We start from the raw sequence: 18,157 nt of genomic DNA, 5'->3' as shown, positions 1-18,157 counted from the left end.
CTGAGTGTCCCCAGCCTGCGGGGTTTGCCGAGTTGAAGGTGTACCAGGAACAAAGTGGAAGAGTTACTTGTGGAGTCAAAGGCTGGAGCTGTCCCGTCGGCTGCACTGTCCTGCATGGGGTAGACTTCCACAAACTCCTTCTTGAAGACGGAAAGCAGGTAGGAAATCCTGTAGTCCAGCCGCACGTTCAGGATGAACTGGCAGCAGCAAAGAAGAAGAAAGCAAAAGTGAGTCCTCTCTTCATGCCAGCTGTCTCTTTGCACCAGAAACACGTCTCCCCCACAACACCTCATCCACAGGTCCCACCCACAGCTCCACAATGCTTCTCCCTCCCCACAGGGTCCAACCTGCAAGATCTCCAGGATCTTCAGCTTGGTCTCCATCACCACAATGTTCTCGTTCTCAATGCTTCTCCCTCTGTCCACTTGCTCTGGGGCAGACCCAGCACTAAGGCTCGGGGGGCTGAAGATGGACTGTTTTCTGCTCAGCACCATGGTGGACATCATCTGCCCAACTCCCTGGATTGACCTCCGCACATTCTTCCCTACAGAGGCAGCCACAGCAGGCAGAATTAATGCAGATGGAAAGGGAGGTGGCAGAGGACCAACAGAAGGACCCACTTAGACTGGAAAATGCTGTAGATATTAATCAGAGAATGAGCAGGAGGGACCATCCATTTCTCCGACATGGCCAATGGCTCAACACCTCCTGTCTCCTGGTGCAGACAAGGACAAAGCTTCCAGGTCAGCAAACCAGTGGCTTGTTTACTTTCAGCCAAAACTGGAAAGCACTTGGCAGACCACAGAAAACACCTTGCTGCAGGACCATGCCTGGTTACGGAGCTGGGACTCACCCGTCACGTCGTCATTGTAGACTGCCTGCATCATCAGCTGGGGGTTTTGGACACAGTCAATGATGCCCAGCAGTGTCCGTGTCAGGCGCAGCAGCTCGCTGAAGCTGTAGAAGCCGAAGTAGATGAGGTTGTGCGCAAGGCTGACGACCTGGGGAAGGATAAGGCAACTCTAGACCTCACCATGCTATGGGCTGAGCAGAATAAACAGACATGGGGAAGAGGGATGCCAGCACGGCCACCCTCGTTGCAGAGGCAGTTGCAGACAAACTGTGCTGCATCCTGCAACGTGCCAGGGACACCAGCAGGACTCGCACCTCAAAGGTGAGCTTATTCTTCTCCTCGTTGGCGAAGGGCACCGCCTCGCTGACCACATTGTTGAGGTAGTCCTCCACAAACTCCATGGTGCTGGCAAACTTGTTCTTCTTGTCGTCACGTGAAACGTTGAGGTTGGAGTCGTAACTGCAAGGGGAGATGGTGGGGGTGAGCTGGATGGCAGCGAGTCTCCTCGCACGCAGCCTGGACGAGTGCTGTCCAGACAACTGCCAAGAGCCATAATAGCCGGAAGTGATGCTTATAACTATGATGGAGAACACGTCCTTCTGAAGGATAAGACCTGCCAAATTCACTCCACCAATGCCCCTCTCCCAGTCCCTGCTAAAGAGGAGCCAGTCCCTACATGGAATAGTATTTGCCATCCCACCTCCTGCCCTGTCCCTCAAAGCCGCTGTGAGCCTCATCATGTCTCACTCTTTGATGGTGATGGCCGTGGGGATCTCGGTCCAGAGCCGTGCAAACTTCACGGGCATCACCAGCTCCTGCGGGTCCCTGTCCACATGCACGTGTAACATGAGGTGGCAGAAGGACGCCCGGAGATCGAAGGGCAGCATCTCATCTGCCATGCAGAGGAAGATCAGGTCCACACCCAGCTGCTGAGAGATCTCCTTGATGGCCAAGTATTGGCGATCCAGGCACATGCGGGCAAAGAGCTTCAGCTGGTACCTGCCCAGGGACGAGGGGGAGAGGGAGTGAGGCCATGCGATCCTTATGTCCTCACCTGGAGAGAGGATGCCATGGGATCGTCACCTGTAGTAGCTGAGGACGTTCTCGTCATGGGCATTGCCAGCCCGGGCCTCCTGCGCCAGCTGCCGGATGCTTTTCTCGTGGTGGTCGTTGTTCTTGTCTGTCCAGGTGAGCCAGACCTCCTCCTCCGAGTACTCGATGCTCAGGTACTCGTGGGTCTGGGACATCTCCTTCACCGGCCTCAGCCTGAGGCGGAAGAGGGGTAAAACTGGAGATGCTCCTGGGGACCGGCTGCGCCTCGAAGGGTGACGGGGCTTTTACCAGGGCACCGTGAGAGCCGGTGGCAGGTAGGGCCAGGCACCAAACCCTGATAATGGAAAACCTCTCCCCTTGGCTACTCACTCGGTTTTGATGAGGATGTCGCTGTTGTTTGGGTCCAGCACACACTTGCAGATCAGCTCCTGGGTGACGGGGATGGCAATGTGGTTGGACACGCACAGGTCCGAGAGGTAGTCCAAAAACCTACAGAGCAGAGACAGCTCGCTGTGAAAGGGTCTCCGGGGACTCTTCCCACCTCTGATCGAGGCACATCCCACCCACCACACAGCACAAAACCCTTTGGGATGGGGCCTTCTGGACACGCACCGTGGCTCGCGGTTCTTGCGCACCAGGCTGACGAAGGTCTCCACCTCCGTCTTCGTGATGTGCTTCTCCAGCAGCTTGCGGTTGTTGTGCAGCAGGGCCGTGATGGTGTCCTCGGCCAGGATGTCATAGCCAATCTGGGACTGCATCATGCCAAACTGCTTGGCTATGTGCTCCTGGAGCAGGCAGAGAGGCAGTGAATGCATGGGGCTGTGTGTCGGGGTCTGGAAATGGCCCCCTGCCCCACCAAGAGCTCTGCAACAAGTGGTGGGATGGGGGGGTCTCCTCGTCACCCCACACACACCTGGTTCTTGCGATAGTCCTCCTGGGAGTGCCGGAGCACACGGTAGCACAGCCGAAACATGTACTGGTAGGGAGCGTTTTTCTGGTCTGACAGCTCTTCCAGCCGCACCAGGGGCCCTTCCCCGCCCTTGTCCTTGAATGGGGCTTTCAGGATCCCAAAGATCTGCCCAAAAGCAGAGATAGTAACTGCCATGTCCTTCTCCATGCCATCACGCCCGTGCATGGCTGGACACCGGCCGTGCTTGCCAGGAGGGCTTGGTGCACCGCTGGGTCCATGAGCTGGAGACCAGCTACACCTCCTCCATGGGAGTTTCCAGATCTCTGGACCCCAGCATAGCCCTGGACATCTCCGCAGGACCTCAGCCTTGCTTGGATGCTGGATCCCGGGGCCCCTCACCTGCTTCAAGATGTTCTGCTCCCGCATCAGCTTCTGCCGTTCCCGGTTGGGCTTGGTCACCACGATGTCCAACACGTTCTGGCCATTGTTGGGGACGTCGCTGACAAAAAACACCAAGTCCTCCAGCAGCTGGATCACGAACCTGCAAAGGGGCACGGTACAAGTGGAGTGGTTGGACTTTCCAGTCGAGGGTGACTGCTTGCCCACTCCATGCAGCCCAGCCAGACTCAGGTCCCTGCAACGATGCCAGCACATTTTGGAGGACCAAAGAGCCCTTGTTCAAGGCTCAAGACGGGAAGCTGCTGGCTGATCCTCCCCTCGATGCTAGTGGTTAATGGCTGCCCTGAAGCAAGAGGTTTTACAGCCCCTGTGGTTCCTAAGGAAACCAGATGTGTCAGGGCAAATGCCAGGGCCCTTTGCTCGTGATTCACGGCAGGGATTTTGCATTTAATGCCTTTGCCCCCTTAGTCACCTTTGTGGGACCCATGCGGGCGGGCTGGCAGGGCGGAAGCGGCTCGCTCTGTCCCACGGGGCATCTGTGTTTGCTCAGGAAGCACCAAGAACCCACCCACCTAAAAATAATGCTGTGACTAACCCAGCTGCCCCTATCGTGGGGCCATCTCTCAGCCCCTCGGATATTTTTCTAGCGGCAAAGGAGGGGCCGGAGCGGGGCTGCGGCGTTATCTGGTTTCCTTGCCAGACTCCTGCGAGAAGCAGGCGTGGATTTGGGTTGTGGGCAGGAAAGCAAGACAGCGCTGGCACCAAGACCCAGCCAGGGGCCCCATCCTGCAGCGATGCTGGAGAGCCCTTGGAGGAGCTCAGCACAGCCCCATCTCCCAGGGGAAATGACTTTTTACCTCCGGTCATTCTGGCTGAGAAAACCTTCGTTCATCTTCTCCACCACGTTGGCCAGCATTGAGCTGGCATCATTAGCAAAGTCCAGGTCCCGGATCTCAGAGACGGGCACGGAGACGATGGCAAAAGCTTCTTTGTCTTCCTTGGTGGGGCACGTGCCCAGCTGGGAAGCAACAGGGAAGCAGCATCACACAGTCAGGGCAGTGCCAGGAATGTCCCTGTCATCTGCCACCAACCCGGGTGAAGTCAGTGACCCAGTTCGTCCCCGTTGGATGGACTGGGGTGGGCTCCATGTTACTGGGTTGGGCTCTAGGCTGGTGTCCAGCCACCCCCTTGGATCATCAGGGTATTTCAGTCCCTGGGTAAAGCCTGGGTGCTGGGTGGGAAGGAGCATGCTAAGAGCTATTGGGGCACAGGGGACAAATCCCTGCACAGGAGCGGGGAGCGGAGCCTCACCATGAGGCGAATGGGCCTCTCCTCATCGATGTCGATGGGCACATTGGTGCTCTGGATCCAGGTGTTGGTGCAGAGGTGGCGCAGCCTCACGTAGGAGTTCCTGCAAACGGCACAGCACCCTGGTGAGCGATCCCCACGCAGACACACCAGCACCCACCACTTCCCCCAACAACCAGCAAAGCCCCACCAAGAACAGACGTGCCAAAATTTCACACCGCCCTATTAAACCTCCCTTCTTTATTTCAACCCCTCCATGGCAACGCGCGCTCACGTACCGCGGGACGAAGGAATCCGTCTTCTGCAGCGTGGTAGGGTCCAGCTCGAAGAGGGAGGCGATGTCGTTGCCGTGGGGCACGGCCACCAGCCGGTATTTGATCTTCTCCCCGGTGTTCCTGCGGCTGGCACGGCCGCTGCCCCCCTGCACGGGGGAAAGCGGCTTTGAGGCCGGCGTGGTGCGGCTGCCCGGCCGAGCCCAGCCTCCCTGTGCACACGGCATCGGAGGAGACACGCGGCGGCTACGCTCAGAGCAGAAGCTTTGGCTCGGACGCCGGGCTGAGCCTCGCAGCGCGGAGACGCACGAGGGGCTGCAAGAGCACAAGCGCAGCGTGATGCACCTGAGCTACGAGGCCACCCCTTCTCCAAATCTCACCAACGGCAAAGAGGAAAAACCCCCTGAAAATCCAAATCTCTCTTCTACCGGCACATCCCCGTGGCCTGGGGATGCGACATGCACTGGGACCCCTCCAACAGATTTCGGCAGGTTCCTCTCGCGAGCGGGACACAGGGATGCTACTCTACAGTGCGGGACGCGGGGATGCTCTGCTGGGCAGCGGGATAGCCTCCGGCCGCAGCCTCGGCACCGAGCGGGACCCGGCGGCATGGCGCGGACACTGTCCCCGCGGCAGGCTCTGTTTTGGGGCATTTCCCTGCTTTCAGGCAGAATCTAAGAGACGGCGTGATTTCAGGCAGCGGCAGCAGCATTTCTGCTAGCGAGGCTGCACACAGCTCACCGTGGGCGCTGCTTTGGGCTCAGCCACGTCTCCTTTATAACTTGGGTTTTCCTGAAAAGTTAAAGAGGGAGATGAAAGACAGCTATCAGTCCTCCCGCTCGGTCCCTCCAAAACCCTGCGCACGGGGTGTTATCTCTACTCCTGCCTTCCTCGGTCACATCGCAGAGAGAGGAAACCTGCCCAGATGGGGCTGGAGGACGTGACCCGACCCAGGGCACAGCGATCCGTCCCCAAGGGCTGAGCCCCGGCGAGCAGACCAAGGGCTCTGCGCTGCAGCAAAACGAGCTCTTGCTGTAAATCCCTCGCGGCCCCAGGCTGAGGTCTCAGTGAGCAACACAAGCTGGGCAGCTTCAGCCTGGGACAGGGATCATTCTGTGATCTTCTTTCCTCTGCAGATGTCACCTGAATGTCTTTTGGTTTAAAGCAGCCATTTCAGAGCCCCAGGATTTGCTGTTTTCCATCCTGCCAGCGGTGGAAGTGGCCCAGGGGACTGCCTTTGGTTGTCTTCTCCAGCTAGGGAGCACCTACGGCACATGGTGCACCGAGACATCACCCAGTACAGCCCTGCTCCCAGGCAGAAGGGTGCAACAGTCTCTCCCTTGGTACTGGCAGCTCATTTCTGTCATACAAACCACATTATTTAAGTGAGGAAACCTCTTTGTGCCTCCATCAGGAGGCCTTGAGCTGGCCATAAATGGGAGCAAAAAAAAATTTGGCAAACGCTGTTTCCAGGCCCAGATTTTGCTCACACCCTCCCCCGGCAAGGACAGCCCTGGATGCTGCTGTGGACCAGAGGATGAGGATGGGCAAAATCTGATCAGGAAGAGTTAAACGCAGCAGGATGAATTATGTCCCATTCCCGTCTTACCGGGAGGTTGTGTCGGTACAGTCACTTGGCCCGGAGCAGGCAAATGGAGGAAAAACCCAGCCACCCCCTCCCACCCCCCCCAGCCAGAAGAGGAGGGAGCGGGGAACAGCAATTTTGGCAAGCGGACGGCCGCACCGTGCGGTGGGGGATTTCGGGAGGGAAAGCTTAGCCCTGTAAACAGGCAAACGATGATGACGATGAGCCCCGGGGCCAATGCCTCCTGCAAGCAAGGAGGAGCCGCGGAGGCCCAGGGCAGGACGGCTCCGAAAGCAAACTGGAGCGGGGCCAGAGGCAACGCTGGGCATCACTGTCTCAGGGCGGGTGGGCGCTGCCTGGGCAAGGGATGGCACCAGCCTCTCGAGGACAGGGGTCCTGCGTCCCTCCGCTCGTCCCCTTACCTCCGCTGCCAGGTAGTTGCCTGTGGCGAGGTGCTTGAAGCGGTACAAGCCGTTCCAGTGCCCGGCTCCCCCTCGGCACGGGTCATGGTGGACCACCTAGGAGAAGCAGAGAGAGCTCAGCCGGTGGCATGCCGGGCTGGGGGAACCAGGACGCCATTCCCGGCTCCAAGCCTCCGCTGACCCCGGGCAAACACACTGGTGATAAGAGCCTCGTCTTATCTCAAATGCAGCCACGAGCAAACATACTCAGGACACGGAGCTCAGACAGACACCAGTGCTCATCGCTGGTTCCCAGTGCTCTCATGGAGCTCCAGCCTTGTGCTGGCTTTCACCAGGGCAGTCAGGCTACCAGAGGTAGAAATGTATAGAAATAACAACTACTTCTAGCACTCCTCCGCCCCAGTGAAACGGCAGCAATCCACGGAGGTACCCCGACAGCCCACGGACACGTGCTCCATCCCCTCCCCGCTCACCTCCACCTCCCACAGGGCGTTGGAGCTGGTGGCCGAGGTGGCCGACTGCCTCAGGGTAGTGCGGAGGAAGACGTGCAGCTTGCCTTTGTACTCGTCACAGGTGAGAAACTTCTCCTGCTCAGCGTGGAAGAGCCTCACCACATCCCCCTAGGAGCAGGACACGGTGGTGAGACCCAGGAATGTGGCTCTCCTATGAACCAGTGTAGCTCCTCCTGTGACCCCCCCCACCCTGCAAGGGGATGGGATCCCCCCATACGTGGTCCAGAACAGAGCACAACTCCCAGCCGTGGCACAGCAAGATCACGGGAGCCTGGGTGTCACAGGGCACCATCAGCTTTTCCAGTCTTACCTACCTGAGCTGTGCTAAACCTGCCCCTAGCAGCACAAATGCTCCTCTGAACCCAGGGGAGGGCACCTTGCGTGGGCATGGGGCACCCTGCGCTCCGCAATGCCATCACTCCATTTACTCCTGCAAGCCACTTCTCTGCTTCCCCTCCCCAGGCTGTAAAATGGGTGCAAACCTCCCCATTTCACACCCGTGGAGTGGGCAGAGGCTCCGCTCATCGATCTGTTTAAGACATTACTGCCCTGGGGAGGAAGATGCAGGGGATGCGGGAAGCCGGGGATAAGTGCGGCGCCGGGGGACGAGGGTCTGTAAGATCATAACAATCAATATCCATCCAGCTGCTTCCTGGAGGACCTCAGCCCCGAACAATAGCTCCGCAGGGAAAGTTCCTTTCCCAGGCAACAGCCAGCCCTGCTGCACAGCCAAACAGCTGAAAATTGTCCTCGCAGCTAGAAGCCGCTGCTGGCACCACGCGTGCCCCGTATTGTCCTTGAGAGCCAATTTAATACAAGAAGGCAGAGGGTAATTTCATGCCTCCCTGGGTACCTGCGCCAGGAGATACTAAAATATCCAACTCTAGCTTGCTGTTAAGTTCTCCAAGTGATGAATTCTCCTAGAAATTAAAGTCGTCAAGGCAGGATCTCTCTCCTCCGCCCCTGTCACGCAGCCAGACGGCTGTTCACGTGTCCTGCCCCCGCAGGGGACCGGGGCCGGGTCCCCAGCGTCCACCGTGTCCCGGGCAGCTGAGACGCCTTCCTCACCCCTTTCAGCACTTCCTCCATGTGGTCGCAGAACTGCATGAAAAGGTTGATTTTCCAGCTGGTGTTACAATTGACTGAGTTCACCTAAAGAGCAAGAGAGCACAGTCATGATGCCTGGGACAATGGGAAAAAGGAAGAAAAAGGGGAAAAAAAAAACCCCAGGCAAGAGCTAAAAGCCAGACCCTGCACAGGCAGCCCAGCCTCCCCGTACCTCCTTGCAGCCAGCGTTGTCAGCAAGCTCGTAGTTGCTGGCATGCAGCGGCTGCCCGGCGTTGACGGGGTTCAGGATGACTTTGTCTCCCACGACTACCTGGGGAACGAAACGGGAAGGCAGGGATGAGACCGGGCGCCCGGCGGGGAGGCGAGCCCTGGCAGGCAGCACGCACGCTGCTGTCTGCCCAGCCTCCTTTAGGGACATTTCAGCCCCGTGCTCACATTATCCCCATTGCTCCTCAGCTTCCAGAAGGGCTGGATGAAGAGCCAGGATCCCTCGTTGCCGGTGGCATCCAGCGTCACCCGCATGGCGTTCTTCTCAAGCAGGGCCGGCAGCCGCTTGTTCACCGTCAGGTACTTGTTGCTTTTCATATGGAGGAGCTGGAAAAGCACGTGCTGGGGTGAGCCGCGGCCCTTGAGGTCCCTCACGCTGGTGGCAGCCAGGAGGGATCCCGCAAGCCCCTTCCCAGCTGCCGCCCAACTCGCGTGTGCTGGATCTGCGCAGTTCCCCCCCAGACCCATCGGCCGAGCGCAGAGGAGGGGAGGGCGAGCGCCCGTACCTGTATGACGCTGCCGTATTTCACCACGTCGCCATGCACTTTCTTGTTCTCGGTCTCGTTCTGCTTCTGCTCCATCTGGGCTGCATGCTGCACACCAAAAGGAGACGAGCTGAACGTAACAGCACTCTCCTCATCCCCTGGAGCAAGCCCCAGAGGGGCCCCCTGCGCCCTCAGCTACGGGGAGGGTGGGCAGGCTGGGATGCAGCATCAGCATGCATCCTGCTGTCCCCCCAGCAACACAGGCTAGAGCTTCAATATGGTCCTCAGCATCTGAGAACTCAGCCCGGCACCATGGTGTGGCCCTGAGCAGCTGTATGAAGTCCATACCAGCTTTAAATCAAGGACTTCAAAATTAGGACAGGGACAAAACGGCGCTAAAATTCCCCCAAAGCCCCAGCAGGTCTTACAGGGCAGCACCAAAGGGGACTCTGCGCATGGGCCAGGGGCTGGGGCAATGCACCCATCTCAGCCCCACTGCAGCACGGCTATGGGGAACGGGGGCTCCCAGCAGCGCCAAAACCGAAGAGCAAAAGGCACCATGCCGGCGGTGCCGTGCTGGGACACGGCTGCAGGTCTGGACCTGCCATGGTGGATGTGGCCAAGATGCCCCGAGAGTGGATTACTCGGCACCGCTTGCAGCCCCTTTCTCCAAAACCACAGATATTTTCCATGCAGTGGCTCTGGCAGTCGGAGGAGTGATGTTGATGTACGCGGAGCAAGGCAGGAACTTGTTCCCGCAAGCGGATCTGTTGGGAATGGTGAGGGTGTGCCACCAGCCCCAGTGCCAGCACCGGCACAGCCCGGGCAGCACCAGCCCAGCACTCCCCCACAGCCGGGATGGGAAACAGCGGCGAGGGATGGAGCTTGGGAGAGCACCTACCCTTTCCCATCCTGCTTTCAGCCGCTTTCACTTGAAAGGGATTGGGAAACAGAGCTGGAAGTGCGGCTCTGCACTGGGACGATGGGACAGCCCAAGTGAGTGCCCAAGCAGGCGACGCCAGGGCTTTGAATGTGCCTGGCACGTGTCGTGGCAGTACAAACCCTTTGCTCTTTTGAATGTTGCCACCCCGGGGTTAACTCTCCGTCCCCACGCAGCTCTGGGTGCCACCCGGGGATGTGAGCCCTGTGGTGGCGGCTGCTGCCCTCAGGAAAACAAGCCTGCTGCCAAGACATCCCGCGCTGATGCAGAGCTGGGAGTTTAACAACAACCCCATGGAGCAACACGGCCCCGGTGAGAGATCCGGCACCGCGGCGCGTCCTAAATCTGCGTCCAGATCTGAGCTCCTCCCTTGCCGAAAGCCAGTGGGGCTGGGAGTGGGAACCGGCTGCCCCGAGCACGCAAGCCCCCGGGGGCTGATGCTCCCAGCTTGTCCCTTGGGTGGGACGGGGTCTGTCCCCAAGCCACGGTGGGATGGGCTCTCAGGGACACGCATGGCGGCGGGCAGCCCAGGAGGGTGCAGGGAGGATGAGGAGATATCAGCAGAGCGGGAGGAAAACCTCCACAGCATGTCTGCACTGCGCCTGGCTGCACCTACAATTAGTCAGCTGAGAAAACACCGAGCCTGAAACCCACTTCAAAGCAACGCCACGAGAGCACAAGCTCGGCAAGGCAACCATGGGCGTCACGGACGGCTGGGCAGGGATCCTCTGCTCAAGACCTGGGCTGCTTTGCGTTCAGGAAATTATTTCTGGGGGTTGGAAGATGGTTTCAGCCTGCGGGAAATGCTGATAAATCACAGCCTGGAGCCCAGCGCCCGGCGGCAGCACGGGCAGTGCTCCGCAGAGAGCTCCCTCCCTGCCCCGGCTCCCCAGCCCTCGGCTCCGGACGCGCGGGAGCGATTGCCAAAAGGGCAACACCAGGAGCAGCGGAAAGGAGCGAGGAAATGACAGAATCTCTTTAAGACAAATCTTAACCAAGGTGCAATCAATCAGGCTCGGAAATGAGCCTCTCTGTCCAGTTGTGGCCAGTACAGCTGTTGACATTACAAGTTACAGTCCAGTTGGAGCAGGAAAATCACGTTTCCATACACCAGCAATGGCGTATGGCTGGACATGGCAGGAGGCACCGACCCCATCCCAGCATCTCTGAACCAAGCTGGGATGCCCTGTCCGGACACTGCATCAGACCTCGCTCCCCAGATGCAAAACTGTGGGACCTGTGGGGCTGGGCTTGAAGCTTGATAAGATGATTTAATACAAGTCTCCTGAGCTTTGGTTTTATGATTCATCCTCGGGGCCTCGCCAGCTGTCTGAGGCGATTATGTAATGTTTAACATGGGCCTTTTCCAAACCTCATGGAAGTCAACAGGAGCCTTTCTCTTCCACAGCCCTTTGCATCAGGTCCTGGCCGCAGCGGCTCCCTCCCCTGCGCCAGGCACCCCTGGGTGCTGCGGGGCTGCGCTCGCAGAGCACCCCTCCCTGCTCTGCCATGGGCTGCTCTGCACAAGGAGCATCAGGAGGGCTGAGACAGCAAAGGCTGGGCGCGGTGGCGAAGGTGGAAAGGCAAGCGGACACCACCTCTCATCTCAAAAGCAGCATCGCTGCCCTCCCTTCCTCCCCCCGCCTGCTCAGTCCCCCGGATCCTCCTCCGTACGTCTTCCCTCGGACATCTCCCTTGCACTGGGAGCAACAAAATCATCTGCGGCTCCTTGGCCACCGCTGTCTTCACCCTGTGCTGTCACAGCATGGACCAGCCTGGCCATGCCACGCTGCCCAGGGCTCCGCACCGTGCCGAGGGCACACGTGCAGGCATGGCACGACAGCTCCATCAGGAGCCTGCGGGCAGGACCAAGGCTCCGGTGCCTCTTGCGTCAGAGGCCAGATGAGAGCATCTCCTAAGGATGGTAACCCAGGGTGCAGCGCACATCCCTGGGGGCCAGCCCATCCATGGACTGTGACCCTCACTCCGGCAGGACCCCGAGCAAAGGACCTCACAGAGCTCCTATCTCAACCCTCTTATTAGACACCGTATGCCATGGTTAATTAAGAGCTGAGGGCTGCAGGAGACGTTCATCTAGAAAAGGTGGCTGTGGCTAGTGGTCCACGGTGAGGGGAGGACGGTGGGACAGGAGACAACGGAGCTGAGCAGAGGGACACTGAGCACAGCAAAACCCAGGGCAGGCCCTGGCTTCCATGCAGGCTGTTTTCAGGGAAGCAAAACATCTCACGATTTGCACGGGGAGAGGTTTGGATGTCATCACCCAACCAACCCACGGGGACTGTTCACCCTGGGGAGGACGGTCCCTCACGCCCGCTCCCTGCCCTGGGGACCCCCGCTCACCTGGAGCTTCTGCAGCAGCACCACGTCTGCGATCTTCTCCTTGTCCTGCTTGGTTTGCTTGGCCTTCCAGTATTGCTTCTGGGCGGAGTAGCGGTTCATGGGACATACTTTGAAGAGGCAGTCTGGGAGGAGAGGAAGGCAAGCGTGAGGCTGCAGCAGCCACATGGCCACCAGCCAGCAGGGCCAATGTCACCAAGGGACAGGAGCAAGTGCTCCTCCAGGATACTGCTCCCATCACAGCAGCATCACTGGGAGATGGTCGTCCTCACCCACAACAACCCTGTCCGCTGCTGGGGGACAAGGAAGACCTGGCCGGGACTGGTGGAGGTCACGTCACCTTGTATTAGCTGGTGGATTAGTTTCAAATCAGGGTAAATAATGAGTCCGGGAATGACTCCACTTCTTAGACTCGTGATTAGCAGTGTTCCCATCGGAAACGGCCGTGCAATTTGGGAAGGAAAACTTCAGGGGGAGAAAAAGTACTGATGAAGCCCAGCTGTACCTAAGGAAGAGAGGATCCCGCTGGGAGAGAGGGAGGGAGAGATGGAGGGAGGGAGGCCGGCAGGACACGAGCAGATATCTCCACATCTCCCTTGTCCCCCCCCTGCCCACCGGACACCCTGAGCCAGCAGGACTGCAGGCAGCCGTGCCACAAGGACACGTTGGTTTTGCAAACACACTGTTGTTCTCCCATGACTGCTCGCAGGGAGCCTCAATGACCAGCGCTGGAAGCTACGAGCAACCGCCCCTAAAATCTGTACCTCAACAGCTGCATTTCAAGTCCTAACACAAACCCTTTGGGGACCTGAAGGGCACGGGTTTGCATCCCAGCTTCCCCAAACACTTGCAGCGTATCCATGCTCTGCAGATTGCCTTCATTTGCCTGCTTTCTCCAGGCTGCTGCGGCCGGGATGGGGGGGACGGGAAGCACACCCAGGTCCAGGCTTTGGAAACTGAAGCACAGGGAGGAGGCACTTACATCTCCCAAACCCTCATTCAGGGCTGGAAGCTGTCCGGTGCAAGGGCAGGAAGGGCTCTGCAGCCTGGATCGCCCTACTTACGCCTGAAATAGCAGCCCAGAAACTTCAGACACAAAAAGAAAGAAAAAAAAAAAAAAATCACTTCCATCTCTGGCCCCCGTCCCGAGCCACTGGCAAGCACGTATTTATTTACCTGGGAGTGACGAACAAACAGGCGCAGAGCACAGTTCTCACCGGCTCGGGCTTCTGGGCAGAGGCCAAGTTTCACATTTCATTTTACAGGTCTCTTTGCTAATGGCACATCCCGTGCCAAGGAGGCCGTGACGCCGGGCTTTGAATCGGGGACCGAGCATAGCTGCTGCCATGCCCGGCTGCCTTCTCCCACTGCTGCAGAAACACCTGGGCCACCTGCAGCACCTTAAATCGTTTTCGTTAAATTGCTAATTAGGCTGCAGAGAAACCTGGTAGAAAGTAGAAACTGGAGGGGGGGAAGGACTTAAAAAAACACCACAGCTCTTCAGAGATAGATGCAAATGAAACCCCTGGCTCCAAGCACACCCTGCCTGGAGGGGCTGCCTGACATCCCCATCTCAACGCTAAAGCCTTGGTTTGCAAGGAGGGAAACTGAGGCACGGAGTCAAAGAATCCCAGCATGGCAGGGGTTGGCAGGGACCTCTGTGGGTCACCCAGCCCAACCCCCTGCCCAAGCAGGGTCACCCAGAGCAGGCTGCACAGCACCGCGGCCAGGCGGGGCTGGAATATCTCCAGAGAAGGAGACTCCACAGCCTCCCTGGGCAGCCTGGGCCAGGGCTCTGTCACCCTCAGAGGGAAGAAGTTCTTCCTCATCTTCAGCTGGAACTTCTCATGCTTCAGTTTGTGCCCATTGCCCCTTGTCCTGTCACTGGGCACCACTGGAAAGAGTCTGGCCCCGTCATCCTGACACCCACCCTGCAGATATTTAGAGGCATTTCGAAGGTCCCCTCGCAGCCTTCTCTTCTCCAGGCTGAACAAGCCCAGCTCCCTCAGCCTCTCCTTTCGTTCGCACACAGAAAGGCTCCAGCAAAGCTTGTGTTGGAAGCTGGAGATTTTGGCACCCAGGCCTAAGCACCGACAATCTTTTGCAAGATGGGTGGTGGGTGGAAAAGAAAGAAGCCGAGGAAAGCTCCCACGTCAGTGCTGCCCGGCACAGCGATGCTCGGCCGAGCGGCCACGACCCGGCACGGCCACAGATGCAAGACCCTGGGGACGGGGGCATCTCGGGCAGCGGCACGGCCGGGAGTCTCGCCGCCTGCTCGCCTCGCAGCCATCGCGGCGCCTGCTCAGCACGGGACCCGAGAGCTTTATTTGCTTTTTTCCTGACGTGCCTGAACGCAGGGCTGGGAAGAGCCTTGGGCGGGGGGAAAGAAACCGCAAAAAAAAGCAAATAACCAAGAGGTGCCAGGCGTCTCGGAGGGCCGAGCCCCGGTGCGACGCAGGCGGCCGAGCCGCGCGTCCCTTGCCGCAGGGACAGGCTCCCGGGTGGGTTTTGGCATTTCTAAAAAAACCCATTTGGACGTGACTCTGGGAGAAGGGTCCCGTTTCCCCAGCGGGAAGCCGAGCCGGGCCCCGGAGCGACCTGCGTGTGCCTCACCGCAGCGCAGGATAGGGCAGGGTCCGGCCACAGGATACGGCGACGGCAACAGCACATGAAAATCCTCTCAAGCCTCTCGCTGCTGCTGCAGGCAAACAGCAGCAGCCCGTTGTTTTGACCTCCCTCGCGGCGATAGCTATCGAGAAGGCAGACCGCTACTTTTCCGGCCATTAAAACAAGCGCCTGGATATCCTGATAGGGTTTGAATGGAGCAGGGTTGAGTCTAGACCAGACCTTCGCCTGGAAAAGAGATTCAACTCCTGCCCGCGTCCAGGCAGGGAGACGGTGTGGCTGCTGGGACGAGGCTTGCACCGGCCGCCCCACGGCTGCTTCCAGCTCTACCCATCCAGCCCCAGGTGAAAGCCCACCGATGTCTGGGAGCGGGACGGCCCCCCGGGCTGTGCGGGGCTGTGGGACTCTGGGGAGCTGTCGGATGGCTCGTTAACCAGCCCCATGTACAAATTAGTGGCAACAGCTCCCGTGGAAAGGCAGGTCGCTGCTTGGGTGGGACCCCCATGGGGAAGGGTGCCCACAGGGTACCCGCTGAGGGGTGTTAAAGCCACCCTCAGCAAGAGGTAGAGGCACACAGCAAAGGGGGGAACCGCTATTTAAAAAGATTTTTCTTAAAAGGGGACCTGAAATTACAGTAGCTGGGATGAAAGGAAAGGTTGCCCTAAACCAAACCCCAAATCCAACAACGCAGTTGCTGGCTTTGGGTTGTTTTCTCAGTGTACAGGATAGCTCTGTGTACATTCAGGTGTTCAAAAAATGTGCAGGTGTGGCACTTCGGGACGTGGTTTAGCAGGCATGGTGGTGTTGGGGTGGCGGCTGGACTTGATGATCTTAAAGATCTTTTCCAACCTATGATTCTATAATTGCCCAGCTATACGCTCTGTGTCCCGGGCACTCAAACCCGACCGGGACGCTCGCTGGGACACGGCCCTTCCCCTGCATTTTGCAGCGTGCCGAGCGCGCGGGGCAGCCAGGCACACAAACAGCATTTCCCAGGTAGGTGCAGCGTAGGGCAGAGATGTGCTCCCCTGGGCTCAGCACAGCCCTTTACTCCCTGGGGAGCCCCGAAGGTCGAGGCCACCTCGCCGGCCGGCCCCAGGGCTTGCAAACCGGGGAAGCGGGATGCGCGATCTGCTTTTCCCAGCTGCCTGTCCTGGCTTCTCCACACCGTTTCCACAGGCCCGGCTTCCACTGACTCATCCCCTTTTCCGCCCGGACCTGGCCACTCCTGCCTACTCCTGCCCGCTCCTGCCCAGGGCTACCCCTCACCCAAATGGGAAATAATGAGAGCAGCCCCAAGCTCCGGAGGAGACGACGCGGCCAGAAACGTGATGATGGCTGAGGACAGATCGGGATTTACTGTCTTTTCCCTAAGCCCTGCCTGCCCCATAAATGGGCAACTTAAACCCTCATCTCTCTCTGAAGTGCAGCCAAGCAGAGCAGATGTAATTAGCGCTGAGTGCTAACGGGCTCGCCTTGAAATAGTTTGCCTGTCGCAACTGCCTCTCCTGTTCCCTGGCTCCTGGTGAGTAGACACCCAGCTGCCAGCATCCCTAGGGATGCATTTTGGGGTGGTCGAACCCACCTTTGCCAAGGATGGTTCTCAGCCTCCCCTGTTCCTTAAGGCTGGACTAAGGGGTCCCAAGGACCACCCCACCGTGGAGGCGGTTCCTATAAATGCACAAATGCCCCCAGAGGCAAACAGAGGAGGGTAGGTGGTTTGGCCAAGCCACAGCAACAACTCTACGGAGGCTGTCCAAGACCCCTCCGGGGTCCGCTGCAAAGGACAAGCAGCACCTCCCAGCCCCAGGTGAGCTGGGATGGCCAGGACCGCGGTCCCTGTCCCTGGCAGGGATGCTTGGAGCCAGCATCATCCCCGAGGCTGCCCACGGCAGCAATGGAGCTGCCCCAGCCCGGCCCCAGTCTCACCTCGAAATTTCTTGGGCGGGTTGTCCAGGTCGCCGGCGGCCGGCTCCACCACGCACCGATCATCCACCAGCCTGCGCAGGGACAAAAGCGGGAGCAGGGTGTCAGCAACAACGAGGTGCCTGAGCGAGGGGAGCGGCTTTGCCACACACCACAGCACTGTGAGGGCAGACGTGCGGCCGTCACCCGGCCCAAAGCGACAACAGCAAAAGCTGCATCTCCTGTCGCACCCATTTGCACGCTACAAATATTTAGAACAACAACACTCGGCTCCTGGAGCAAGCAGCTGCTCTTGGGTGCTTGCTCCAAGCATGTCGTCCCTTGTTCGCCACTACCCGCCATTTCTTTCACATCCCTTTTTCATCCCGGGCCCCTGGGGCAAACAGCACCAAATACAAATCAGCAGTGAAGAAACACAACGATTTGTGTCAGCCTTCGCTCAGCAACCCGTGCGGGAGGCTCAGACACCCGCATCTTGCCGGAGTGAACCCTGCCTTGCCCAGCTCCCCGCTGAGCCGAGCCCACCCCTGGCACGTGCACTGGCTGCAGAATTATCTCACTGCTAATCTGGCAAAAATGTGATGAGCTCAACTTTCGGTCAGTGGTTCTCCTTCTCTGGCTGGGCGCTCACCCCACAGGGACACAGAGGGTGTAGCTGCCATGGATGGGGGTGGCAGGGGCCCCCTGAAACCAGTTATTAGCTATTATCTGATCAGAGGTGCTGGCTCTGCCCATGACATGCAAAGCGCTTTGTGTCTCCTCCCTGCCCACCTCCTTGTTTTCCCAACGTTGAGCAAAATCCTTGAGGTTTGGCCTTGGGGACTGATTTCCAGATGGATGGGATGTTACTCAGCAAAGTTACCGAGAACAGTGAAGTAGAACCCGGCATGAGGTTCCACTCAGCCCGCAAAGCACGGAGGGATGAGCATCGCCCCGGGGCTCACAGCAATGGGGCCACCCGGAGCTTGGAGCTCGTCTGCTCGGGCCCCACAAGGCTTTCAAGGGAACTGGGTGCTCCAGTGAGACAGGCTGTACCCGCTCTCCTGCTTTCTCCCAGCCCCTGGGAAGCGATGCACCGAGAGAAACTGTGCTCCTGCCCCAGGCGAGGAAGTGAGAAACATGTCCCCACCCGCGGAGGCTGAATTCACGCAGCGTGCGAGGGGATGCAGGGTCG

General features: G+C 58.8%; 1 protein-coding gene across 4 annotated transcripts in view; it reads right to left on the bottom strand.

Annotated features, from left to right (window-relative positions):
- The window catches only part of ITPR3 (inositol 1,4,5-trisphosphate receptor type 3), a 43,706-nt gene that overhangs the window by 18,596 nt on the left and 6,953 nt on the right, over positions 1–18,157 (bottom strand). For 3 of the 4 annotated variants that reach the window (XM_075443261.1, XM_075443258.1, XM_075443260.1), the window contains exons 2-23: positions 16,987–17,057; positions 12,436–12,557; positions 9,156–9,242; positions 8,818–8,976; positions 8,594–8,692; positions 8,383–8,466; positions 7,276–7,422; positions 6,803–6,898; positions 5,537–5,587; positions 4,802–4,944; positions 4,527–4,626; positions 4,073–4,233; positions 3,216–3,357; positions 2,820–2,981; positions 2,519–2,691; positions 2,276–2,395; positions 1,937–2,119; positions 1,601–1,852; positions 1,168–1,312; positions 854–1,001; positions 348–544; positions 68–197 (exon numbers count right to left, since the gene is read on the bottom strand). In XM_075443261.1, the coding sequence (XP_075299376.1) occupies positions 68–197; positions 348–544; positions 854–1,001; positions 1,168–1,312; positions 1,601–1,852; positions 1,937–2,119; positions 2,276–2,395; positions 2,519–2,691; positions 2,820–2,981; positions 3,216–3,357; positions 4,073–4,233; positions 4,527–4,626; positions 4,802–4,944; positions 5,537–5,587; positions 6,803–6,898; positions 7,276–7,422; positions 8,383–8,466; positions 8,594–8,692; positions 8,818–8,976; positions 9,156–9,242; positions 12,436–12,557; positions 16,987–17,057 (2,972 nt within the window). The remainder of the gene's footprint in view (positions 1–67; positions 198–347; positions 545–853; positions 1,002–1,167; positions 1,313–1,600; positions 1,853–1,936; positions 2,120–2,275; positions 2,396–2,518; positions 2,692–2,819; positions 2,982–3,215; positions 3,358–4,072; positions 4,234–4,526; positions 4,627–4,801; positions 4,945–5,536; positions 5,588–6,802; positions 6,899–7,275; positions 7,423–8,382; positions 8,467–8,593; positions 8,693–8,817; positions 8,977–9,155; positions 9,243–12,435; positions 12,558–16,986; positions 17,058–18,157) is intronic. The other variant, XM_075443259.1, reaches the window with a different exon arrangement.

The sequence above is a fragment of the Opisthocomus hoazin genome, chromosome 25 (assembly GCF_030867145.1).
Source record: "Opisthocomus hoazin isolate bOpiHoa1 chromosome 25, bOpiHoa1.hap1, whole genome shotgun sequence".
NCBI lineage: Eukaryota > Metazoa > Chordata > Aves > Opisthocomiformes > Opisthocomidae > Opisthocomus > Opisthocomus hoazin.
The sequence above is the reverse complement of the archived record's forward strand: the minus strand, read 5'-3'. Positions and strand labels throughout refer to the sequence as shown.